General features: G+C 38.0%; 2 protein-coding genes across 2 annotated transcripts in view; both read right to left on the reverse strand.

Moving 5' to 3' along the window:
* Positions 1 to 634: 634 nt before the first annotated feature.
* GK5 (glycerol kinase 5) lies at positions 635 to 24007 on the reverse strand. Its single transcript, XM_068691467.1, has 16 exons — positions 23803 to 24007; positions 23077 to 23170; positions 20058 to 20133; positions 19428 to 19521; positions 18364 to 18495; positions 16749 to 16824; positions 15990 to 16051; positions 15835 to 15908; positions 15402 to 15462; positions 14062 to 14188; positions 12762 to 12866; positions 11019 to 11104; positions 6436 to 6539; positions 5089 to 5148; positions 2974 to 3107; positions 635 to 1671 (listed from the first exon to the last, which is right to left on the reverse strand). Exons 1-16 carry the CDS (start codon positions 23938 to 23940, stop codon positions 1535 to 1537), a joined length of 1560 nt encoding a protein of 519 aa, XP_068547568.1. The 5' UTR covers positions 23941 to 24007; the 3' UTR covers positions 635 to 1534.
* XRN1 (5'-3' exoribonuclease 1) overlaps positions 20057 to 24038 on the reverse strand; it is a 45486-nt gene continuing 41504 nt past the window's right edge. Inside the window, exons 45-46 of the transcript XR_011099198.1 lie at positions 23077 to 23170; positions 20057 to 20133 (exon numbers count right to left, since the gene is read on the reverse strand). The gene's annotated coding sequence lies outside the window, so the exon portion shown is untranslated. The remainder of the gene's footprint in view (positions 20134 to 23076; positions 23171 to 24038) is intronic.

Consider the following 24038-nt stretch of genomic DNA (forward strand, 5'->3'; position numbering starts at 1 on the left):
GACTAGTAGGAACCAGCAAACAGACCTCTATTCTGGACTTCAGGTCAGGATTCCCATCAAAGTAGGTTCAGGAATGAAAGGTGGTCTCAATAAAGATGAGCTTTAGCCAGAACTTGATCTAGATCTGCTCTACATACGCATGAAATTATGAGCTGCATCATCCAGAGAGGCTGTAGTAACTACAGGAACCGTTAAAAAAAAAAAGAAAAAAAAAAAAGGAGGGGACAGAAGCACCAAGATGTAGCCCAGGTTGAAAGACAGAAAATGACAGAAAGATAAGGAAGAAAACAAAAGGTAAGTTAAGCTAATGGTGGCAGGTAGGGTCTAGATTGAAGAAGGATAGAGCGAGAGTAGGTAACCCAACTCATGGTAGATGACTGAAAACCTTCGGAAATGGGGTATGATTTGACCATCTATGTTTCAGCACAAGAAAAAGTGAGTGCCAGTTCTTTGTTCTCTCTTCAATGAGAAATCTATAAGCATCTTTTGTCTCCAGTTTCTGTGGGCTACGGACCCACAGCTCGAACTGGTTATTATTCTGAAATGGAAATGGTTGATAATTTTACAATTTGAAACTGATTTGCACACACTCCTGAGAAACTTAAATAATTTAAGATTAGTGATAAATGCATGATTACGTTTCTTTAATTACAATTTATTTTAAAAATATGAAAGTAATAGCTCCAAAAATACACTTTTGACCGTTTCATCTAATAATAGAATGTAGTGAGTGAAGTGAGGGTCTTGAAAATACTGATGTTAGTTTTCTTTTAAGAAGTTAGCATACCTGTAACGATATTTAACATATTTGTACTAATCATGCCAGATAATGCATTTTTTTTAATCTTTATAACTTAAAAAAAATAGCTACAAATAGATAGGAAACATGAGTTACAAAAAACCCTGGAAAGATGCATCTTTTATGGAGTCCTGAAAGCACATTTGCTTTTGTATTTCATCTTAATTTAGTGCTTATTCCTAGGTACCACGGAAATGTTATCACACCGCTAGGTCAAATGCTTCCTTACAAAGTCAAACAAAATGTGCTAACAGGCTACTATCAAGAAAGTATCTTTATACACAACCAATTCCACACCTCCCCTACAAATCTTCATTTTACTTTTCTTAGAAATACCTGGGGAAGTATATGTCCCTTTTTCCCCTCCTTGATGGTTAACATATCAAAGCTTTCAAAGATCAGAAGGGAGGTGAGTTCCTCAGAAGAAAACACATCATAGGAAAAAACTCCCCATCTGTAACGCATGGTTATAGGATTCAAGCAGCTGGGCCACCCAAAGGAGGTCACTGAAGGGACACAAATGCTGCAGCTGGTCTACAGCTGTCATGAAGACAATATGAAGGTTCATTACGGAGTGATAAGTAATCTAGCAGCAGGAAGGTTACTCAAGTACCATGTAACTTTTTCTATTTACCATCACAAATTTCAGTTACAGTTTTTATTGTCCTGTTAGTTACAAAGTTTTATAAATATTAACAAAGCATTTGAATCCTTCTGTGGTTAAAATTTCAATTTCTACCAGTGCAGGGAGCGTTTCACTGCTTGCATCCAGGTATCCATAGCAGGTCTGTATTCCTCCAAGTCCTTCTGGGGCTCAAAAACTGCTTCTATTCGCCTCAGCTTCTTTAGTTGTTCTTTGTCAGTCCAAAGTCCTATAAACAGAAAGTTCATTCTCAAACTCAACCATAAATGTTTTCTTTTTGCGTTGTTTAATTTATTTCCAAGAGATCCAAACCAGAAACACAATAAGAAGTCATGACAGCTTTTCTTTATTCAACCAACAACTTTCTCAGAGGGAAGCATGTTTTTTTACATTGTGAAACTCCCTTCCAATAGTATCCACTTGTTTGGAATGCTGACAACAGCACATCTGCTTAACTGGGATGGTTTCCAAGGAACAGCTCTGGTACAGTGAAGCTCACTAAAATTTCATCAACACTGTGCTTTCAGCTGCAGGTCCCTTGAAATGAAGAAGGGCCACAGAAACCAAGACTCAGCACTAGATGCTTTCCCACTGCCTTAAAAATGATATAGATTGCAGAGAACAACTGGCGCTACCTAGTCAGGATAATTCATGGTATTGAAACATTCTTGTCTATCAAGGACTTCCTTACAGTGTTAATTGCTGAATAAATCTTACCTGAGCATGTATTTTTTATCTTACAGTTATGTTATTTACATATCACAGCAATTATAATAGAAGTATAGATACACCTACAAAACATATTTCCGCTACAGAAGACCACTGGCAGTTTGTAGTTTAAAGTCAAGTTAATTATATGTCAGTTCTTTGTGACTAGGCTAGATTTTCCACCATCCCCACAAATAATTAATTTTGGAATTCCATTGTTCATATTTATGTGAAAACCTTAAAAAAAATAAAGGCTTGGTTCAGAGATGACAGGACACAGCTCCACTATGAATGACACTGCTCAACATACGCAAAGCAGCTTCCTTGTCACATGATCCATCCACACCAAGCACAGCTTCACGCAGGATGAAAATGGAAAGGGACACACAGTGCCCGGGTCGAGAAAGGGGGAGGGAGCAAAGACAGGATTCACCTCTCTTCTCCAGCACTGTATCCTCCTAAATGTAAATGAACCTTGCAAACCTTCATGCAGATACATTTCACATTAAACTCACTGTTGCTATTCATTTATGTAGAACTGAACAAGCAAATTAGGACACTGTGATAAAAATACAAACATGGTCCTTATTTGGTTAACGTATGACCTGCTTTCTTGGGTCCATGAAATACAACCACAAGGGTAAAAGGGATTATGTGGAGAAGGGCAAACACTTCTTATCTTGGTTTCCTACAAAAATGGGTGAAGTAATCCTTTGGGGGACATTTTACAATGATTTGAGGTTATGCACTGTTTTACTTTTTCCTTATCTACAGACATATACATTATGAGGGGAAAACAAAACCTTCAGAAATGTATACATACCTGAAGCAAGACCTGCTAGAAAAGCTGCACCAAGACTAGACATATCTGTGTTTGCAGGCTTTTCTATTTTCTTATTAATCAAATCTGAAGTCATCTGCATCACAAAACTATTATTACTGACGCCTCCATCAGCTCTACAGGAAAGAGGAATAAAAGGCAAAAAAAAAAAAACAAAAACCCACATGCTTAGTTCAAACGCTTACTGCCAACATTTCAGACACCTATGCATAAATCTATCAGTTATGCACAAACATTTCCATTTTCTTGAAAAATTTAGAGGCCAACACAGGGTGCCAAGAAAAAAAAAAGATGCCTTTAATTTGGGTGTCTGAGGGAGGACAGGAGGGGGGACACACAACAGACACATTGTTGAAAGTTTTGAGAGCTATATCCTCAAAACTACACATCTCCCTGATTGCAATGCTAGGGTTTACAAAATTATCATCGTAACATGACAATAGTCAAAACCATTACATTAAACAAACCCTTTCCAAGGGCTCTCACACCTGTAAAAGTGCTTTTTTCATTACTAGTAAATATTTGTACTAGGAAACTGAAATGCCTTCATGAGCATAAGGCTTCCACCTATTTTGTTTACTTCCTTCCTAATTGCACAATGTCCGAGACCTTCCCTATGCTTTCCTTGATAGTGTTGAGACAAGCAAAAAGTAGTAATAAGGATGTAGAGGATAAATGAAAATGATGATTTTGTAGGTGGCAAAAGCTAGGGAGAAACAAAGGATAGAGTATACTAGCTAAGGCAGGAATTAACATTCAGCAGAGAGTAAGTATGCTGAAGACAGGATAAAAACAAAGTCAGAAGGTATTGGTAGATATTAAAGTTGTGAGGACAAGAGTGGGAGAGAAATTTACAACCCAACTGTAAAAGCGATTAAGTGTGTCATTACCCTCTAATGCTTAATCCACAAGCTAAATTGCTGCTCATCTTAGCTAACTCTATTATAGTCACTATATGAAATGGCAATCTTCTGTTAATGAATAAAACAGAACATGGTCACACAATTTAAATGTTTACATTACAATGTAAATGAGATTGAAATCCTAAGGTTCCCTAGGCAGTACTTTCACACTTTGCATTTTTCAATGTGCAATCTCCATAGGACTGCTCAACTTCTGCGTGGAATTTTGTACATAAAAAAAGCCTCATAAGGAACGAGGAATTCCAATACTTTCCACCCCTTCCCTCTTCAGTACTGCCCCAATCCTGGCTGTTTTTTTTTGTTTTGTTTTATGTTGGCCTACTCTGTCCCAGTATACAATGTAACACCCAAACTTTTACCTTCCCCTACCTCTGTACTTGCACCTTTCTTCCACCACTCAAAATTCTGAATTCTCAACTGTCTACATGCCTGCCAGTCTACTTCTTCCTTTGCATGAGTATCACTGGTGGGTTGGAGGAAAGAGAGGGACAGAAACACTCTCCTTGCTGTTCTTGACTGTGATATTACAATAACCCCTGGTTGTCAGAAGGAGAACTTTAGAAAGCTTTTCTCTGGAGAGGCTTGAGGCTCTAAAGCAACTGGTTTGTACAATAATATCTACTAAAACGTGCCAAGTAGTTTTCCAGCAACACATAATTCAGCTAAAACTTTCCAAGAGGTCGTGAAAAGCATGTTCTAGGAATCACCATCACCTCACTGAATTTGATTTGCCTCTCAAAAGACAAACAAAGCCAATGTCTTGACAGTTGAATTGTGAAAATATTTTTCCTCGTACACCTCACAGATAGATTCAGTTTGAACTGTTTTGAAAAACTGATCGGTCTGTGACAGACCCCACATGAAAAATTCCAGTAAAACTGGATTTTGTAATAAAGAGTAGAATGACCTTTGTAATAGGCATTCCTGTATGTACTCTAACACTACATAGAAGCACAAACTTGGTTGCCTTTTTTTGTTTTAAATTAGAGCAAGTCATTACTCACCTGTTGATAATCACCAATGCCTATGGTTTAATTAATAATCCTTCTGTGCCACTTTTAAAGCTACATTAACATTTTACTTGGTAACAATCTATTTCTCAGCAGCAGAACATAAAGTTCACACCTGTTTAAATCAAACTCCCATGTATCAACTTAAGTTACATGAAACTTACCGAACAGTTTGAAGAGGAATGTGTACCTTCTTCACAATGATATCATAAAGCTGCTTGTTTCTTTAAAAAAATATTTAGTTTAAATAAGCATTATGTATTCCATACAGTGTCTCCAGTATCTACACAGTTAGAAAATAAAATACAAGGCAAAAAATGCCTCAGTAGCGTCAAAAGTGTTGCACAGATAACAAGTTTCCAGAACACATTTTTTTTTTTTTTTTTAAAGACTGAAATTGTTCTGTTATACATCGTGAAGACACAAGTATGGCTAAATCACAGCACATTTTATAGCAAAGGCACTGTAGAAGGTACATTTATTCCCACCTGAAAACGATTATAGGTTTTCACAGACAAGATGCAACTACTAATGTAAGAAGTGGTTTAGAGTGAGGAAAGTGTGCTCACAGAAGTGTTAATTGGAGTTTATCCTGCTGTTTTTTAAAGGGAACACCTGAAAGCTTTTGGTTTGACCTGTTCTGAAACAATTTCATTTAATGGGGAAAAAAAAAAAAAAACTATGCGCAAAGGGTCTCTACTTTGTTTTCAGAAGATGCAGGCTTCAGTTCAGGAACTGCATTTCAGGTTTTTCTTACAATGAAAAAGAAACTGCATTAGGGACTATTGCAGCAATACAGAATGTCACCTTTCTCCAGACACTTTTTTTTTTTTTTTCCTCTTTGCAGGAGGTTCATATGCCCAAGGCAGAGAACTGGTGACTAAACGACAGGAATAGCGAGCGTTCCATAATTGGCCACAGTAAGGCACAAGCCAGGATCAAGCTACATTCACCTTCAGTTCAGGGCATGCTGGCTGGGATTGCAAGACAGAACAATTTGTTTCACAGTGAGCTATTGATGTGATCATACCAGTGGCTATCAGCAATATTTGCAACCCTGACAGTTAGATCTGGAAGTTCTTGTCTATTCACATACTTAAAAATATCTAAGGTGCCTATTACCACAATAGAGATTCAAACTTCGGCTAATATAAAGCTTCCAACCCACATTGCTGGAGTGGGCTACAGCTTCTGATAGAACATTTCGAAGAAGGTAAAGACAAACTTCCAAAAGAAAATATTTTTAGAACATGCAGAAAACAATATAATTTAAGGACTCCACATGATAACTTAATAACAAAATCTCCAAGCTAATAAATATACACAAGTTTATTTATAATGTATTCAAGAAAAGAAAAGAAGCAGCATCTAAAATTTCTTTTCAATGTTACTGCAATGGATTACTGCAATTCATATTTTACAAACTGCAGAAATCAATGCATCCATTTAACGCTGCTGGTTAAAACAAGAGTGAACATGACAATGTACAAGCAAGATAATTAAGCAGTTACCTGAAAGCTACAGATTCCAATATAGCTCGTACAAGGTGACTTCTGCTTGTAGTAGGTTTCAGCCCCATGAAAGAGGCACATAAATACGGGTCATTTGCAGAAACCTGTGGAAAAGATTTCACAGTGAGTTCAGTGAGCTGTGTTTGTAGGCTTTGAGAAAGAAGTCAAATAGTAAGAAAAAAAATAACTTACGACAGTTACAGGCAGCATAGTGAAAGAAGAAAATTGAAAACAATATGTAAGCAGTGCATAGTGTTATTAACTAGCTCAGCAAACAGTTTAGTCTCAACAGCAAAAAGTTTAAGTGACTTACTAAGTAACATTAATCTGTGTGACTTCTCTTTAAAATTCATACAGCGTACACAACAAGTGTCTAGACAGGGCACACTGATATAGCTGTTCTCTAGCAAAATTTCACTTATTTTGTAAACTCTCCTGAACTTCTGAAGGACAGACTTTTAAGAAGTAACACTGAAAAGGACAGCGATCATTATTCAGGTGAATTGGTTTGTACTACAGGCTGTTTTCAGTGACACCAATAAACAGTTTCCACCTAAAAGTCTAATGATCACTAAGTTGTCTTTTTTTGCAGGAGAACTGGAGGATTGATTTATGAATCTCCTCTTTACCCCTTCACTCCTTTGATGAACTTTATGACAAAATATTGCTTTGCTAGTCCATAGGTGTTTTGTGACAATGTTAAGTTCTATTTTCACTGTAGAGTAATTTTCGATTTGAAACAACCTTCTCCATGTCAATTATGACAATACTTAAACGAAGTTTGAATTTTATACTTATAAAATGCATAAACACACAAAGTAAATGAAGAAAATGCTAGCGTATAAAAAATGATGTATGGATAGGTCCATATGCAGCAGCCCAAGAATAGAAGATGTTGAACTATGACTTAAATAGTAGATCATGATCAGCAACTACCAAAAAAATGGGTTCCTAAATAGAAAAAAATTGCGCTTTTATGGTCTAAGAAAATATTCCCTCCCCCCCCCCCAATACACAAGTAACCTTTCCATTCTGGGCTGGGAATGGAACTACCTTTCCAGCCCAGAAGCATAAAAAAGATTCATTTTTTAGGTTCACAGATTCTCATATACTGGAGGGCAAACCAAAAAGCATGGACTCATGTTCTACCTAAAGGCGAGGATTTGACAGAATCATCCATTTAAAAAGAGTAGCCATTAAAAAAGGTTGTACATATACATGCATACGGCAAACAAAGAGCTCTCTGGTTTTGCTGTTACTACCAACCACAGCAAATTAAATCTGGAAACCCCTGTTCCTTGAAGAATCAGAATGATTAACGCACATATTCACTCAGTTTCATGTCTACTTTCACAATGATGCTCCCCTTTCAACAGGCTGCATCACAGCAGTAGAATTCAGTAAGAAAGAAACTCATTCTTTTTGCCTTAATATGGATAAACTGAGAAACATTTTACTCTGTGTAGGAAATGAACATATGGGCTTCATAAACCCCCTCCCTAACTGCCATCATTTTGAGGTCTAAGAAACATTATCATACAATCCATTCATGCTAGCATCCAGCCAGTGAAGCAGACACGTTACTGTTGCAGAAGCGTTCAATTCTCTTCTTGTCCCTTTTTCATACTATTTAATCTATTCCATCAATGTAGATTCTCTCACTGTGAGTCTACTAGCTAAGTCCCACTAGAGCAAGGAAGGCACTGGTGGATGCTATTAGTGGTTACCAGCAGTCACAGTTGAAAAGAAACTTATTCAGTTTTCTAAGTACAGGTCCTAAACATGGAGTGGGAATATTCAAGTTAGGAAAAAAAAGAAGACTGAATCAATGTTTACCAAGCACCTAGCTGGGGTTCCTTCTGGAGTCAGTGTCAAGAAAGAAGGGGAAAACAAAACACCACAAAACAAACAAACAAAAAACCAAACAAACAAAAAGGAGGTTTTAGCAACACTTGTAGAACCTTTATAGAACTGAAGAACAGAATTAAATGTTCAAAAAAGATTCAGACTAACATTTGTCTACCTTGGGTCTCCTGTCTACAAATACTGGAATTGGTCATGGCTCAACACTTCCTTATTCAGAGCACAATTACTCACAGTAAATGCTAAATGAAAGAATCTTAGCATAGCCAAGCTTTATTGCCCTAAAAATAAAGCTAATGATTAGGGTGTTTGTGAGAGGATAGCTGGCCTACCTGTACGAGAAATTTTTTTTCCTTAAGACACTAACCCTGGGAATGATCAAACTGAATATGATGATTCCAAAACCTTTTGGAACCACACTGGAAGACAAGTTGTCAAAAGCATTCCACGTAATTCCCAATGTACGTATTCAAACCAATGAATTAAAAGATTTGTAAGGGAAAGCAAAAGACAGTGGTGATTTTTTTTTTTTTTTGAGAAAAAAATAATACTGTTTTCAGCTTGATGGCATTTCTTTATTTGTTTGGGTAGGATAATAACCTCTGCACAACCAAGAGATTCAAATACCAGTTGTCTATACATTAAAGAACCAGCTGACAATGGGCGTTCCTCAATGCTTTCCTTTCAGTGTGCCTGGGCCCTCTGTCCAATAAAGGTCATAATGCCAATAATCCAAAAAAAACAACTCAGAGACCAGGTCTACACCATGAAGTTTCTCCTGAACAGCCACACTGCTTAAAAAACAAATAATGATTTGCGGAGAAAAACTGCTCTTTTCATGCTGCCAAACCCACAATGTAGTTATGCTGCTGAAAGCATTTTAGTCAGACTATCTCACATTGCTTAGGAAAGCAGCATACCAAGACAAAAACTTTAGGGGCTCTGCAGTCCCTAAGCCAGGGAATGCTACATTAGCAAAACCTCTTTATTCTCATTCTGTATGCAGGTTTGCCTAGGAGTTCTGACTTGCAGCTCTGCTATATTTTGTTGTGAGAAATTACGAAATTATTAGTACCAACTGTCAAGCCCACGGTGAAAGCAACTGCTCTGCAGCTCAAGAGGCAGTATGTCAGCTCCCCAGCTCCACCATTTGTCGTGTAACGGAACGTATTAACTGGGATTCCCATTAGTTCTAAACTAGACTGAACTGCATCATCAACATCACCCCCCTTGCTGCCCCTGTGCACTAATGGCAGCTCACCTCCTAACAGAATTCAAAAGGGATCATGAAGCAGAGGTAGAGACTGACTTGGTAGATGTGTAGTCTTTAGCATAAACAGAAAGCAAATAAAAAGAACCCAGGACCTGTGACCCAGAGGGGATCAAGTAATTGCAGGAAGCTCCTTAATTAAAGAGTAAAATAGAAGAGAGCTACTGGAAAATGTAGGGAACTGAAATGCAGAGTGAATGCCAGGAACTCCTCACTGTACAATTTGTACTTAGTAACAATACCAACAAAATTTCAGATGGAAAAAAATAGATTAAAACTTGCAGAGCCAAGAATCACAGAATCACAGAATTTCTAGGTTGGAAGAGACCTCAAGATCATCGAGTCCAACCTCTGACCTAACACTAACAGTCCCCACTAAACCATATCCCTAAGCTCTACATCTAAACGTCTTTTAAAGACTTCCAGGGATGGTGACTCCACCACCTCCCTGGGCAGCCTGTTCCAGTGCCTAACAACCCTTTCAGTAAAGAAGTTCTTCCTAACATCCAACCTAAAACTCCCCTGGCACAACTTTAGCCCATTCCCCCTCGTCCTGTCACCAGGCACGTGGGAGAACAGGCCAACCCCCACCTCGCTACAGCCTCCTTTAAGGTATCTGTAGAGAGCGATAAGGTCGCCCCTGAGCCTCCTCTTCTCCAGGCTGAACAAGCCCAGCTCCTTCAGCCGCTCCTCGTAGGACTTGTTCTCCAGGCCCCTCACCAGCTTCGTCGCCCTTCTCTGGACCCGCTCAAGCACCTCGGTGTCCTTCTTGTAGTGAGGGGCCCAAAACTGAACACAGTACTCGAGGTGCGGCCTCACCAGAGCCGAGTACAGGGGGACGATCACCTCCCTAGCCCTGCTGGTCACAGTGTTTCTGATACAAGCCAGGATGCCGTTGGCCTTCTTGGCCACCTGAGCACACTGCTGGCTCACATTCAGCCAACTAAGAAATGTCTGAATGTTACTATCTTTGCTTTTCCTAACACCAGGACCTGCAATCATACATGTACTCATATTTAAGTACATGCTGAAGTGCAACTAATATCTTTAAAAGAGGCAGAATAAAATTATTTTAGAACTGTGCTTAGAAGTATTATCTCAATGAAAGCCCTACACTGAGTGGAAAAGCTATGGGTTTGGTTTCTGCCTGTGGGTACCACCTGTGGGCAAGTCACTTAGTTTATCAGTCCCTCAGGTCACCGTCTGCAAAATGGAAGTAATTTTCCTACTTTGTAGGCTTTTTCTCTTGCAAATGGAAGGACTGTTTAAGTATTCTATTATCACAATGATCCTCACACGTTGTGGTATGGGACAGAGAGTAAGAACCTATTACAGAATAATTACAGTGATAAGATGTAAAGTACTACATCAAAACAAGATAAAAGTTAAAATTTTAACTGAGTAATTATTAAGAATATATTCTTAGTCATATTAAAAACTATAAGTTTACCTGAAAACCTGGAACAAAACAAACGCCTTGAGAATCAACAATACTCCGTGCCATTTCTGCTGTTTCATCTACATTGGTGAAAAGATCTGCAAAGACGCATAGGTCATATGTTTGTATTAATTTTGATTTCTTCATATATCACAAAGGGACAAAAAGCTAGAGTTGGGCTATCTCCTCTTGCAGTATTTCTCAAACATGTTCTAAGGGAAAACAATACTTCTGTACTTCATGTCCATCAATCACATAAAAAATCCTATTCAGATAAAGACTAAATTATAAAGATCTTCTTGTAAGTGCTATTCCTTTTAATCTTCACATCCTGTAGAAGATCATTAGCTTTCCAGTCAAATAGACATAAACAGGAGTTAAGACTAACAATAGCACCCTAAGTACGCTAAAAACTTAAATGTTACAAAACCTAAAATATGTTTTTCTTGTTTCCCTGCAAATACACTTACTGTCAGCCTAAGCACAAGATGACTACAAAGTCTTTAATATATATTTTTTATCAGCACTTATGTTATTTTTACAAGTGACTGACACAAATCTAAGTACAGTAGGTTCTAATATCATACCGATAATATTAAGTATGGATAAGTAGCATGGAATTTGATGTAGCACTGATACTTGTATCTGTAGCACTGAACTGCATGTTGAAATGAGTCGTTTTCTCAAAAGATCAGTGGATTAATCAAACGTTGAATGAAGACCTGAGGATCAATCTTTGTCATACTCAACCATTTAGGGCATATAAACATGCATGTGTGTGTACATATGCACCAGCACTTGAGAACTTCAAGAAATGTGGGATTTTGTGATAAGCTATATTTCAGGGAAACCTTTCTCAGATAATCCAAAATTTAGGAGATGAGTTGTTTTTTTTCATCCCAGTAAGGCATACCGAGTTTCTAAGAAAATGGGTAAATAGTGTATTAGAGCACTCAGAAGAGCTATCCTATAAACAATCAGTAATTCTCAACATCAACTACTGGAGGGCTAGATTTTTCTTTAATCATTTATTAAACTGATGTGAAAATCCTTTCATTACATAATAATCAAAAGCCAAAAGGCACATCACTTGTATGTGCCACACTCATAACACTGTTAACTTTTAAAAATAATGTTCATAACTCAAATCTGTTACTAATTCTGAGATGTACAGCCAGTGAGCTCTCAAAAGCATTAAAACAAATTTTTACGGAAAGTAACGTTTACAATCATGCTACCTAGACTTAATTAATAGTCAGTTTCTGTGCTGCTTCTCAACAATATCTAGCCTAAAACAAGTCTCTTTTACAACAATTCTATTCAAGAGTGGATACCCAGCTTAAATAAGAAAAGAAAAAATACAAGAAAATTTATGCTCAGAAGAAAACAAGTGAGGAGTATAACATTCCAGGAATATAAATGTACATACGTAAGATGTCTCGAGAGGTAGAATCTGAAGAGGAAATGGTTATACAAACTGTGCAAACCAATCAGAGGCATTTTAAGAGGACAAATTAATTTTACTTCATTAATCAGTTCCAATTTTTGAATAAGGAAAATTTATAGTAGTGCCTCAACTATCTGCAGTAAACACACTCACCAAAAAACCTACTGCATTAACTACGGATATTCCACTGTCCAAAACATGTAGGATAATTTCTTCAGTTATTGATAAGAAAACCAAGCCCAATACCATAACGATAACCCTATAAAGCAGTAATGTATTTCAACGTACTACAAAATCAAACTACTTACTTATATCCTGAGCCCATTTTATGGCATTGCCAATGTCTGACATACAGCCTTCAGTTATGTAGACAACTTCATCCCCAATCTTCCATCCAATCAGTGGATATAGATCTTTATTATTTTCCATGAAACAAACCAAAAACACCAATTAAATTTAAATGCTTCCAGGGAAACATGCATGCAACCCCAAAATAAATCAAGCTAAATAAAAGTATTTCCTTAACAGAATTTAAGTTAAAAAATAACAGTGGTTTACATTAAAATTGATTAAAATTTTGTGGTTGAATTACAAAAGACCTTAACATTTTATTAAACCAAATTAAGCTAAAAAAATCACCACCCAATTATAAAAAGTCTTGAAGCTATAGAAAAAAAAAAGCTATCTGCACTTTTTTTTAAGCAGAAAGAAATTACTGTTTTACTCTACAAAATAATTTTGGCTTTGCAATAATGTAAAAGAAGTCCTTGAATTTTTTTTTCCCTTTTATCTCAGAAGAAAGGCAGAAATAAGCTATCATTATTGCTTTATTTGAAAATATAGTACAGAATCTTTCAAATAGTACCTTCAAAAAGACAGCTATCACATTTAAAAAAATGAATAGCCAATAATGAGAACAAACATGACAATTTGTTCTCCCCTTTACCCTCCTCAAGACCACGCTGAAACCTTAAAAAGAAAATAGAGATATCCTCCTTAAAGTGTGAACACAAACACCTTTGTGTTTGATATGTATTAGTAAGAAGATAAATTCAAAATCTTCAAGCACCTGCCAGACTGAAAAGGATACACCTACTACTACTTAACTGTTTTGCAGTATCTCACCATACCACTAGGTGTGATAGAGAACAATCACATTTAATGTGAAAGCAAAAAGATTTAGTATCTAGCTGACCCACAGACATTTCCCAGGGCTGCACCTGGACAAATGGGTTCTTCAGGTCACTTAACCTAAGCATTCGGTGGCCTCTGCAATAAAAACTGCACAAACCTCAAGTACTCAACTGTCCTTGAAGCCCGGCTTGCAACGATAAGAGCACTCAGACCTTCTGTAACCATGCTCAGGCACAGTGATCACTGGTAATGCAACAAGGATAGATGACTCCCAGCAACTACATGACCAGGAAAGACAGAGGACCAAGCCTTTTTTTTCTCTCTCTCTATTCCAGTACTGTATAATACTGCTATCTTTCTACAGCTAAAAACAGAAGGCAAAGCGTAACCGTATTTTATCCATTTTTGTATCCTCATCAATTATAGCTGTAAGGTAACATGAAATATTCAAAGAACAAATGTTTACTAGCTTACCTCTCTTTGATGCATAGAGATTCCCTCCAGTATTAATGTTCCAAAAGCCACCTGTTCCCATCGTCAGTTTAACATCTCCTGGGAGGAAGCAGCATTCCCCAAACATGGCTGACTGCTGGTCAGCTACCTGCCATGCCAACCAAAATACACCAACGAGTTGGTTACCAACTACCAATCTACAATGCCACTGGATTTTAAAATAGCCATGTAAACATTTCAGAGTTCTGAATACATGTAACTATTCAGAAAGGAATTAAACATTTCTACACAATTCCTCAACTATTAGCAGACCATTCAGATTTATCAGTCAGATTTATCACTAGAATCAAATTCTACCAAGTTTTGGGCTCAGCATGAACTTTTGAGCTATTACTTGTGTCACTGAAAATATGTTGTGGAAACAAAGGGCTGTTTCATGTGTTGGTACTTCACATGGATAAATGGGGCTTTTTGTTGCTTTTTTTTGTTGTTTTAACTCCAGGGAGAAGAAGGGAGTAGCCTGGCCTGAGTTTCTGTTCCACCAAGTATCATGCTGAAGATGTGACGTCTTGGCTTCCTTTTTTCCTGCAACCCGTCCTGTACCAAATTATTTCATGCTCACCTTTTTCAACAATATTTTGTTAAATGTATTTACTTATGTTTGTGCCTTGGTCTAACAGTAAATTTACAAGTAAGTAGAGGCTACAATTCTTCAAAAACAGCAGGAGGAATTCATACCAGGCCAACGATATTTTTTCCATTTAACTCAGTCGAAGCTCATTTTTTGTAGTCAAGTTCTTTCTTTTTTTTTTAAAAACCATCATATCACTAAAGTAACATGTTTTTCTTATCAAAACCTTAAGTACTAACACAAGAAAATATTATTCTCCATTTATTTTTAGGGTAAAATATATAAACAAACAAAAGGCACCACAAGTGGTTCTATTAACAAACATGCCTACATTTGCACAGAGTCTTAGTGAAGTCACGCCAGGCTGTATCTCATTGCAAAACTGTATCTACAACAATGGATTTTAAGCCCAAGAGGGAGATATTACTGCAGCTTCAAACAGAAACCAGGTTTGTTAAGCCCTACACAGTCCGTACTTAATCATCTCATCACCTAACCTTAAAGGACTGTAACCTCTAGAAATCCCTTCCCATCCCTCTCCTCCAAGCCGAAACCTCAGTTTTCAGAGCAAAATTCAATAACCCACTCTACTATAGTTAAGTCACACAGAAGTAATAGAGAATGCTTACTAAACAAGCACGTATTAAATCAGAACCAGATACAAAGAAATATAGAAATATACATATAGGAAATACAGAAATATAAATATAGGAAAAATACCTTCACTCACCAATGACATTATTGGAACAGGTACCCCAAATATTTCAGAGTCAGCTGATCCAAAACTGAAGCTTCAAATAAATATTATAGAGAAAAATCATAACCCTGAATTGACCATTGTTAAAACGAAACCAAGATAACTAAGGCCCAGCTCTGTATCACCAATTGAAGGTAATGCTACTATTTTATTTTAAAGAAAGCATTAAAACTATTACTTTAAGAAATACATCAGTAAAAATAAAGTCAGTAAAAATAAATTTTTGCATGTAGCATAGAAGTGTACTTATGCAGATAATCGTAACACGTGATTTAGTACATCTATTTATTTATCTTAAATACTATTAAAGATACATATAAATAAATACATATATATTACTTTGCCTATGCAGGCTATGTTTTTCTTAAAGAAGTTAATGTTCTTTTGAATATGCTGTTATAGTTACCTCGTGTCTTTCACTGGAGGATAAACAGACATTGGAATGGAAAGTAAATTAGACAAAGTGGGGTTCCAACATTTCTGAAATAATTAAAAAAAAAATCAGCAATAGCCTCAAAAGTACATTAAATAGCAACAAAGTTTTTTCTTAATAGCACATACCGTGAACGGTTCAAAAATGCCTGTAGAACTAGCATTTGAGTAGTCTGTGGCATATACAGAACCTAGCATAAAAAAAAAAAAAAAAGTAAAATATTTGGGCATCTAAAATCTAAGTAATTAGAAACATTTTTTCTTTAAACATGCCCACAGCTCCATGAAATATAAACTGAGTTTCTATAAGCAAAATCATAATGCATACCGCAAGTACACAGACTTTACCTGCTGTTCCCCACAAGGTACATATACCAATTACTTTACTTAACTCTCATGAAGCTGGCCAGAAAAGAGGTGACACTCTTTACAATATTTAGAGCACTGATTACATTGCAGTCCATCATAAATTTATACAATTGCTCAGGCGTTAGCCTTCACACAGCTACCTCTTCTGGAACAGAAGCTTGTAATTCTTCCATGTTACAATTCGTTGTTCTTTTGCTTTCGTGGGTACTTTTCTTTGAACAAGGCTAATTAGTTCTGATCATTTTCTTTAGATCTTAAGCATTTCAGAGCTTGATTAGTTTGAATAATTACTTCCCTTTACTACTGTTCCATGCAGACCCAAAAATAATTCAGAAGCTTTTTTTTTCTCTTTTTTTTAAAAAAAAAAAAATAAAAATCTTACAATATTCACCATTTATTAAAAAAACATAAATTATCAAAGCATATTTAAATTCTAAGAAATATCAGTTTTAGTCATTAATGTAATTGCTTAGATTCCAGTATATTTTATTAGTATTTAAGAGCAACCGTAACATTCACCTTTAGTCAATTTATACAGTAACCATGTGTCAACTGTTCCAAAGCAGCAATTATTTTTTTTGGCAGCTTCATCAGCCTGGGAACAAATATACATAAAAAAAAAAAAAAAAACTATTTACAATTGGATATGATAAAGAAGAACATACTTCATTTCTCCTTTTTTGTTCTTTTGTAGGTTAACGATAATTATGTCCTAAGAAAATAAGTCTCCAATTACCAATACTTCTAAAAAGGGCGAGTCACCTTTTAATATAATATTGTACCTTATAATGTATGTAATATCTTACAAAAAAACTGTTTGTGATCCTAAAAGAGAGAAAGGACAGTTTCTAATAGCTGCTGCAAAGAAAAGAAAAGCAATTATCCAATCTTCTACCGCAGTAGCATCAAAGATCTATGAAGGGAAACTTTCTAGTCACAATTCTAACAGTGGTGAAGGAGCAGTGATTAAAGAAAACAAGATCCAAAGCATACTATACTAAAAAAAAAAAAAAGCAATAAATATATTTTAAAACATGTGCTTGAGAACAGTAAGAAATAAGCAATTTGCTTTCTGGTTTGTGATGTCTGTAAAGAGTCCAAAATGTTATTTTCCTTGGGATTTTCTCCTTTAAAATAAGTGGCTTACACATCATGTGATTTCTACTAACTGATACTGTGTGCAACTACAGAACTCATAAAAAAGGACATAGCTACAAATTCACACAAAATATGACTGGATACACTGTTCTCTGTAATCAAGAGACATTTTTGAGCTTCTTGGTTTGATATTCACGTATTTTAAATATCAGTGCCTGAAGAACTTATGGGACAACATTCATCTGACATCAAAGTCTCAGCAGCTGCATACTTTCAATTTTGTAATATTTCAAATTCACACCTCACATTTTCAACAATATTTTCAAAACATGCAAGTAAAAACTATCACTAACCTTCTCAATAATTATGACGGAAAAAATTGAACAACATTTTGAATTTTCTTTGCACAGGAAAGACTAAAATGGATGTTGATAATTTTCTTCAAAAATGAACACAAAGTAAAAAGAAGCTCAAGTTATAAGTACTATCGGAAGAAACAAGGAAAAGAATAAGTATTAGAGCAAAGAATCAAGTAACAAACAGCTTTGTGTTCGTTATTGCATTAGATTATTCCAGCACAACGTGTTTTCCAATTTACACTACAACAAAATGCAAAATAAATTGCAATGCTTGACTAAGTATGATATTGTTTAGGCAACTATAAATACTGAAAAAGTACATACTGCCAGATGAAAACAAGCATAATTATCACACAAAACTGAAGTGCAAACAACTTTAAAACAAAAGTACAATTATTAACAGTAAAATTATACAAAAGGAAATAAAGCCATTTGACTCTGCTTCTTATGCACAAAGAAAATTTCTTCCTACTACACATTTTCTAGACTCAGAGGCAAAAGTTGTATAAATGTGAGTAGATCTTATGTATGTAGATAGGCTTTGACTGTTGATGAAGACTGTCATTCTGGTTCTTTTGAGGAAAAGCATGACCAAGGAAAACTGAAGAAGCCGCAACCAACCTAAGTAACTAACCATTATTATGATTTAAGTTATTCCTTTTCCCTTTCCAACTTACCTCAGGTATGTTTTTGAAAACCCACGACAACTTCATAGAAGTCTGGTGTGTTGAAAAAGTAAGAAAACTGGGAGCCAAATATCGATCGTTCCCAGTCAAGAAATGAAGTATTGTAAAAATAACATGGATTACCTGTTTCAAAATAAAACAATTAGTTTTCAATCTCGCCCTTTAAAGGTTTCTGGTAAATTTAGAATGACTAAAGATGAAAAAATGACTACAGAGATGAAAGCAGCTGTCATAAGATTACATTCAGAATGCTCAAAATCTATTAGAGGATCCTTACATATGATGTCAGTGGCTAGCCTTCCCACAACAGATAGCAAAGAAAACAGCAGCTGCACTAATCAAGTCTGTTTCCTGATTTCTGCTAGCACACTGATAGAAACTGCATTACAAAATTACATTACCTATATGAACACAACACAATATTTGGTAGACAGTGTTACAAACTGTTATTCCATTGAAAGTTCTTCTACATGACAGGTTCAATCATGTTTTAAGAGATTAAACAAAAATAACTAATTAATCAAAGTTCCAATCACAAAAGAAATCAGCATCAAAATGAAGTATTTAAATAATTATTGTTGATGTGCTAGGAATACACTTAAAAAAAAGTAACTTAAGTTTTTCTATTTAGAGCGAGTGTTTCTCTTAAAACAAGTACAAGCCATGAGCAGCATAAAACATACCTTCTCCAGATAACCTCAGAGCACATTTAAAGAACACAACCAAAGCAGTGCCAACCAAGAATTACCTGCACCCAAAATTTATGCTGCAGCTGTGCTAGCATGCAACTTTTTAATACAGAAAAGACTAAAAAGTAACAAAACGCATGCTAGACCTACACATATCTTTTCCCACAATTAATGCACTTCATTTTTATCTTGGTACCATTTTTCATGCAAATCTTGCTTACTTTTTCTTTAAATGTTTGAGGCCATAGCATATTTTATTAGTATGTTAACATTATACTTGCAGTATTTCATATACTCTCCCTATTCATCACAAAAATTAAGCACTTACAACGTGTTCAAGCAATATATAGCTTAGCAAAGTTTTACCTTCAGAAGAAGGGATCTATTCCAGGAATTCACAAGTTCAGCACTTCTCAAGTCTTGCCAGCTTATGAAATTATGAAAAGGTTTCCCTGTCTTCCTGAAAAATAGTATTTGAATGTTCTCAATTGAAATCACAGAATATACACAGCCCCCCCAAAACAAACAAACAAACAAAACAAACAAACAGAAAAACCAACAGAAAAAAAACAACCAACCAACCAACCAAAAAAAACATCATACACCACTTCCAATCACAACATTTAACATGAGGTCAATTCCTAAAATTGCCTTCCCCTTGGATTTGAGAAACTGGTAACAAGCACCAAGACATTTTCAGTGTAAGGCTTCTCACCACAATTTACAGAAAAAAATCAGTCATATAATCATTTAGGTTGGAAAATACCTTCAAGATCATCAAGACCAAACAATACACATTTAATTTTTTTTTCAAATTATCAAAACAAAAAATCTGAACTGCTGCAAACCATGGCAATACAAACATAAGAGAATACGACTGACTGACTTTTGCTGCTTTTCAGAACCCTGACTCAGTTCAGGATTTCTACAAGCTGCTCCTGTCCAGTCTGTGGCAACGCATATAAACTCATTGCAGCTAACATACAGCATACATACCTGTGCCACGTAATGAACGTTGCTCTCTGTGTTGAGATGCCAAGACCAGCAACTTGCCTCATGTGAAGTCCTGCAGCTAGAAAATGAAAAGAAAAAAAAAACAATTAACAAGCAATAAATTCTAATATAACTATAAAAGCTATGGAATATTTAGGAAATGATTTAATAAAATGTATCTCTATAGACTAACTGCATGGCTAGAGCAGCAAAGTAACAAAGAACTTTGACCAACTGATTCCAAAGCAGGTCACTAAACCTACATAATTCACAAAGCAGTTGTGGCCCACTGACCCTTTGCACATTCTGAAAGACCTGTTGATACTTCGCCTCAACAAATCCAGAGACAGGCCTACGTGTAAGAAACCAATTAAAACGTTCATTTCACATGGATGAATGTGAACAAAAGCACAAAGTGATGAAATAATCTTCATAAAATCAAACAGAAAACCCAACAACCAAAAGACATTCCACAAAGAAACAACACAACATTGATTCTGTAGGCAGTGAAGAGATCGATTCCAATATACCACAACTTTTGACATCAATCTTTCAGAATGACATTATCTCACCTAAAATATTATATTCCTTCAGTAAGCTTTTAAAATTAGTAAGAACAAACTTGTTTAGAATACTTATCACTGAATGCAGCGAAGTATACTTCAAATTCAGAAGTAGAAAAGTCTACATTTGGGTATACACCCATTTTGCTGTAATATATTACCTTCAAATAGCTGTAGCAAAACATCTTTTCTTATTTATATATATATCTGTGTGTGTGTGTGTGTGTGTAAAAATATGATGTAAACATTTAAATTTATACCCGGCTATTTTTGAAGTGTCTGTGGTCAGTTTCCATAGTACCTCCATGCACTCTTAGAGAAGCAAAGTTGTGTGAAGATACATGCTAAGGAATTCCACATCGATGTTTTGTACAAAACACTGTTGTCCTGAAGGGCTCTCAATCCAGCTATTTCAGTAAATCACAGGCTATGCAGGTACATATCACAGACGACCTGCCAACGTCTCCAGGTACTTCTACCCCTTCTTACCTTCTGCCCCAAGGACCTCGCAGTCCTTGAGCTGAAGCAGGCATTAATAGCAAGACCCTCAACCAGCTGAAAATCAGATCCTGCTTGATAGCAGGAGCACATGGGAGGAGGACATTGGAGAGGGTGGCTTGTGAATAGCAGTTTTTCCCTTCCAGTACCAGCTAGGTGTAGACAAACCGTACTGGTACTGCCGCAGCTCCTCGCCAGTTGGGGTGGCATGGCTTACTCCTCCCCATCTCCACAAGCTGCAGGATCCCACCACTTTTCTCCTAGCAGCTATGATGCTCTCTCAATTCCTCTATGAGGAGATCTAACTTCCATTAAAGGCGAAAAAGAAAACTGAAAACAAAAGACGGACACTTTTCAGCAAAGCTTGTGAGCTGTCTCTTGGAAGGGCTTAAACACCTGAGCAAGAGAGGAACGGGACCACAAAAGCTAGGAGCAATTTCCACCTTTATGCAGTACCAAGCTCCACCAGCTCACCCATCTGCACACACAATCACATCTTAGCTCCACACAGTCCACAAACAAAATGCTCCTGTGCCTTCTTTGTGCTTTCAGATGTCCTTCCTGCCCCTGCTACCACACCCTCATCTTGTGCTGGCACAAGAACTCATGAAGCTTGGCTGGCACAAACAGCTACATGGTGAGCTGACTCAGGAAAGTGTTCTGGACACGAAACAACCCTGTGGAAAGAAGGGTGGGACTACTTCTTTTGACAGCAGCGTGGGCTTGTGTGCAATTACACACCCACTTAAAAACGCCTTGCGACAGGGCATACAGCTTGACGATTTGAAAAGCTTCCTCTTTTAACACTTGCTGAAGGATCTTGCTTCCTGATTCGCCCCACAGAATGGGAGTGGAGGAAGCTATTAAGGCCTTGAGGGACTGAGGTGGCATTACTAATCTTGTAACAGAACAGTTGTGGCTGTTGAGAGAACAGACCAGGAGTCCAGAATAATCAGCTGCAGCTCACACCTGGTAATTGTTACTTTCTCTGTCCCCCTAAGCTGTCCTCCTAAGAGGAAAGAGCAGCTTTGCCTTGAGCCAGGCTTGGAGGCAGAGCAAATACTTCAATACCACCGACCTGCAAAGAAAGGAGGCGCCTAAGGCATTGAACAAAAAAGCAAGTACAGATGCACATACACAGCAACGTGGCTGGGACACCCTGAGAAAGTGAGATGGGGTGAGGGACAGGCTCCTGGCATCAGTGTGGAACAAAAGGTGACCCATGCTGGATAGTGGCACAATGGGAAAGTTGTAGAGTTGTGGAAAGTGAGTGCGTGGTTAGAGCAGAATCCAGAAGAGGGAAAAGCAAAGCAAAACAAAAAAACGCAACCATCACCAACAAAACAAAACCACAGAACAAACAGAAGCCTGTTAGACAAGGAAGTTGTGTGTTATAAGGTATAGGGAATATAAAAAAGCTAGGCTTAAGTACACCTAGAAGAGAACAATAACAAGAAATCCCCTGGTAAGAACTGTTTGTAGTTTGAATGGACCAAGTGGGAATACCAGGTTGTAACAGGGAGGGCACAACTACATAGCACCCTCCCTTTGCTCTCTCATATGCTCACATCCACACACAGCAAGTGGCAGCAAAGGGGAATCAGAAGAGGAAACAAGCCTGCCCTGTGCTCAGACACAGAAGCATTTGGGGAAAGGAAGAGACTGGTATGCATGCTCCGGGAAGCTGGAGCAACAAGGCACTGTCGCTGAAGATCCAATCCAGTACACACACTGCTTCTTGTGCTTCAACCTTAATCTGGCCCCAGGGAACTGAAATAAGTAGAGGGGTTCTATTTTACATGATTGGGTAGTCCTTAAAGCGTGCTGTACACCTGTGCTCAGTGATGAATTTTCAGTACGATTTTTTAAATAATCAGCAACCCTCACTTACTAGCTACTTAGCTAACAACTAGTTTTAGCAAATAAGCAACTACTTTCTCAGAGACTTAGTAAGCCATTACCTTGCACCGCCTCTTTTATTACACCAATAAATTGGCTCCACAGGACTTCGGGATCTAATTCAACCCAGCCAGGATGAGGATAAAGTGACTCTACCTGTTCACAAAAGATAAGCAGCATTATTACTGTCCCTCATCACAGAAACCAATAATCTGGTGGAAGTTTGAGCAAATGTGTTCGGTTTTGCTTTACTTCTAATTTTCTAAATCTCTGCTGTGGTGGAAGAAATACACGTCTGCCACTTTCAAAGCAGAGCTGAGCACGGGTGTGTGATCTGCAGAGTTCTTCCTCAGCCCTGGCAGAACAGAAGAGCCCAGCCCCCAGGCCCCGCAGAGGCAGTAGCGCCTCGCAGGGCTCCGCACTGGAGCCCAGGTTCCCTGAGGGCCTCCTGGACACCGCGGGATGCCAGGGGCCCGCTCTGTCAACGCGGCACGCCAGGACTGGGAGGCTGCCGACGAGTCGCATGGAAATCACGCCGAAACTCATCGGACCGCTCACACCTTCCTCACAGCACCCCTGCCCCAGCACCTGGTGACGAAGAGGCCGGTTCTGAAGATCACCTCGATCCCCACACCGCACAAAGCACGGGCAGCCGCAGCCGCCCCCTCAGGGCGTGTGTGAGGGCAGCCCCCGGCAGGCCGCGCCCGCTGCTCGGAAGGCGCCGGCGGTGCGGGGCCGAGGGAGCCGCCGCCGCCCTCCCTCTTTCCTCCCTTCCCCCCGGGCTTCACCTTCCTGCAGCTGGAGCCCCTGACGGCGGCCGCCCGGTCGTAGACGTGGCACTTGACCGCCGTGCTGCCCACGTCCACCCCCAGCACGTAGCGCGCGGGGGCGGCGGCGCCGCCGCTCTCCGGCTGCCCGCACGGCATCGCCCGCCGGGCCCGCACCGCCCCGCGCGGCCGGGCCCGCCACTAAACCGCCCTGAGGAGAGGGCGGGCGGGGCCGCGGGGGGTTGGTCCCCGAGGCG

The sequence above is a fragment of the Anas acuta genome, chromosome 9 (genome assembly GCF_963932015.1).
Source record: "Anas acuta chromosome 9, bAnaAcu1.1, whole genome shotgun sequence".
Lineage (NCBI taxonomy): Eukaryota > Metazoa > Chordata > Aves > Anseriformes > Anatidae > Anas > Anas acuta.

Coding starts and splice junctions, on each gene's coding strand:
- GK5 (XM_068691467.1), bottom strand. CDS start 23,940: ATGCCGTGCGGGCAGCCGGAGAGCGGCGGCGCCGCCGCCCCCGCGCGC. Junction 18,496..19,427: donor ATAGATCCCTTCTTCTGAAG/GTAAAACTTTGC, acceptor ATTTTGAAACAG/GTAATCCATGTTATTTTTAC. Junction 12,867..14,061: donor TCTCTATGCATCAAAGAGAG/GTAAGCTAGTAA, acceptor AAAATAATAAAG/ATCTATATCCACTGATTGGA.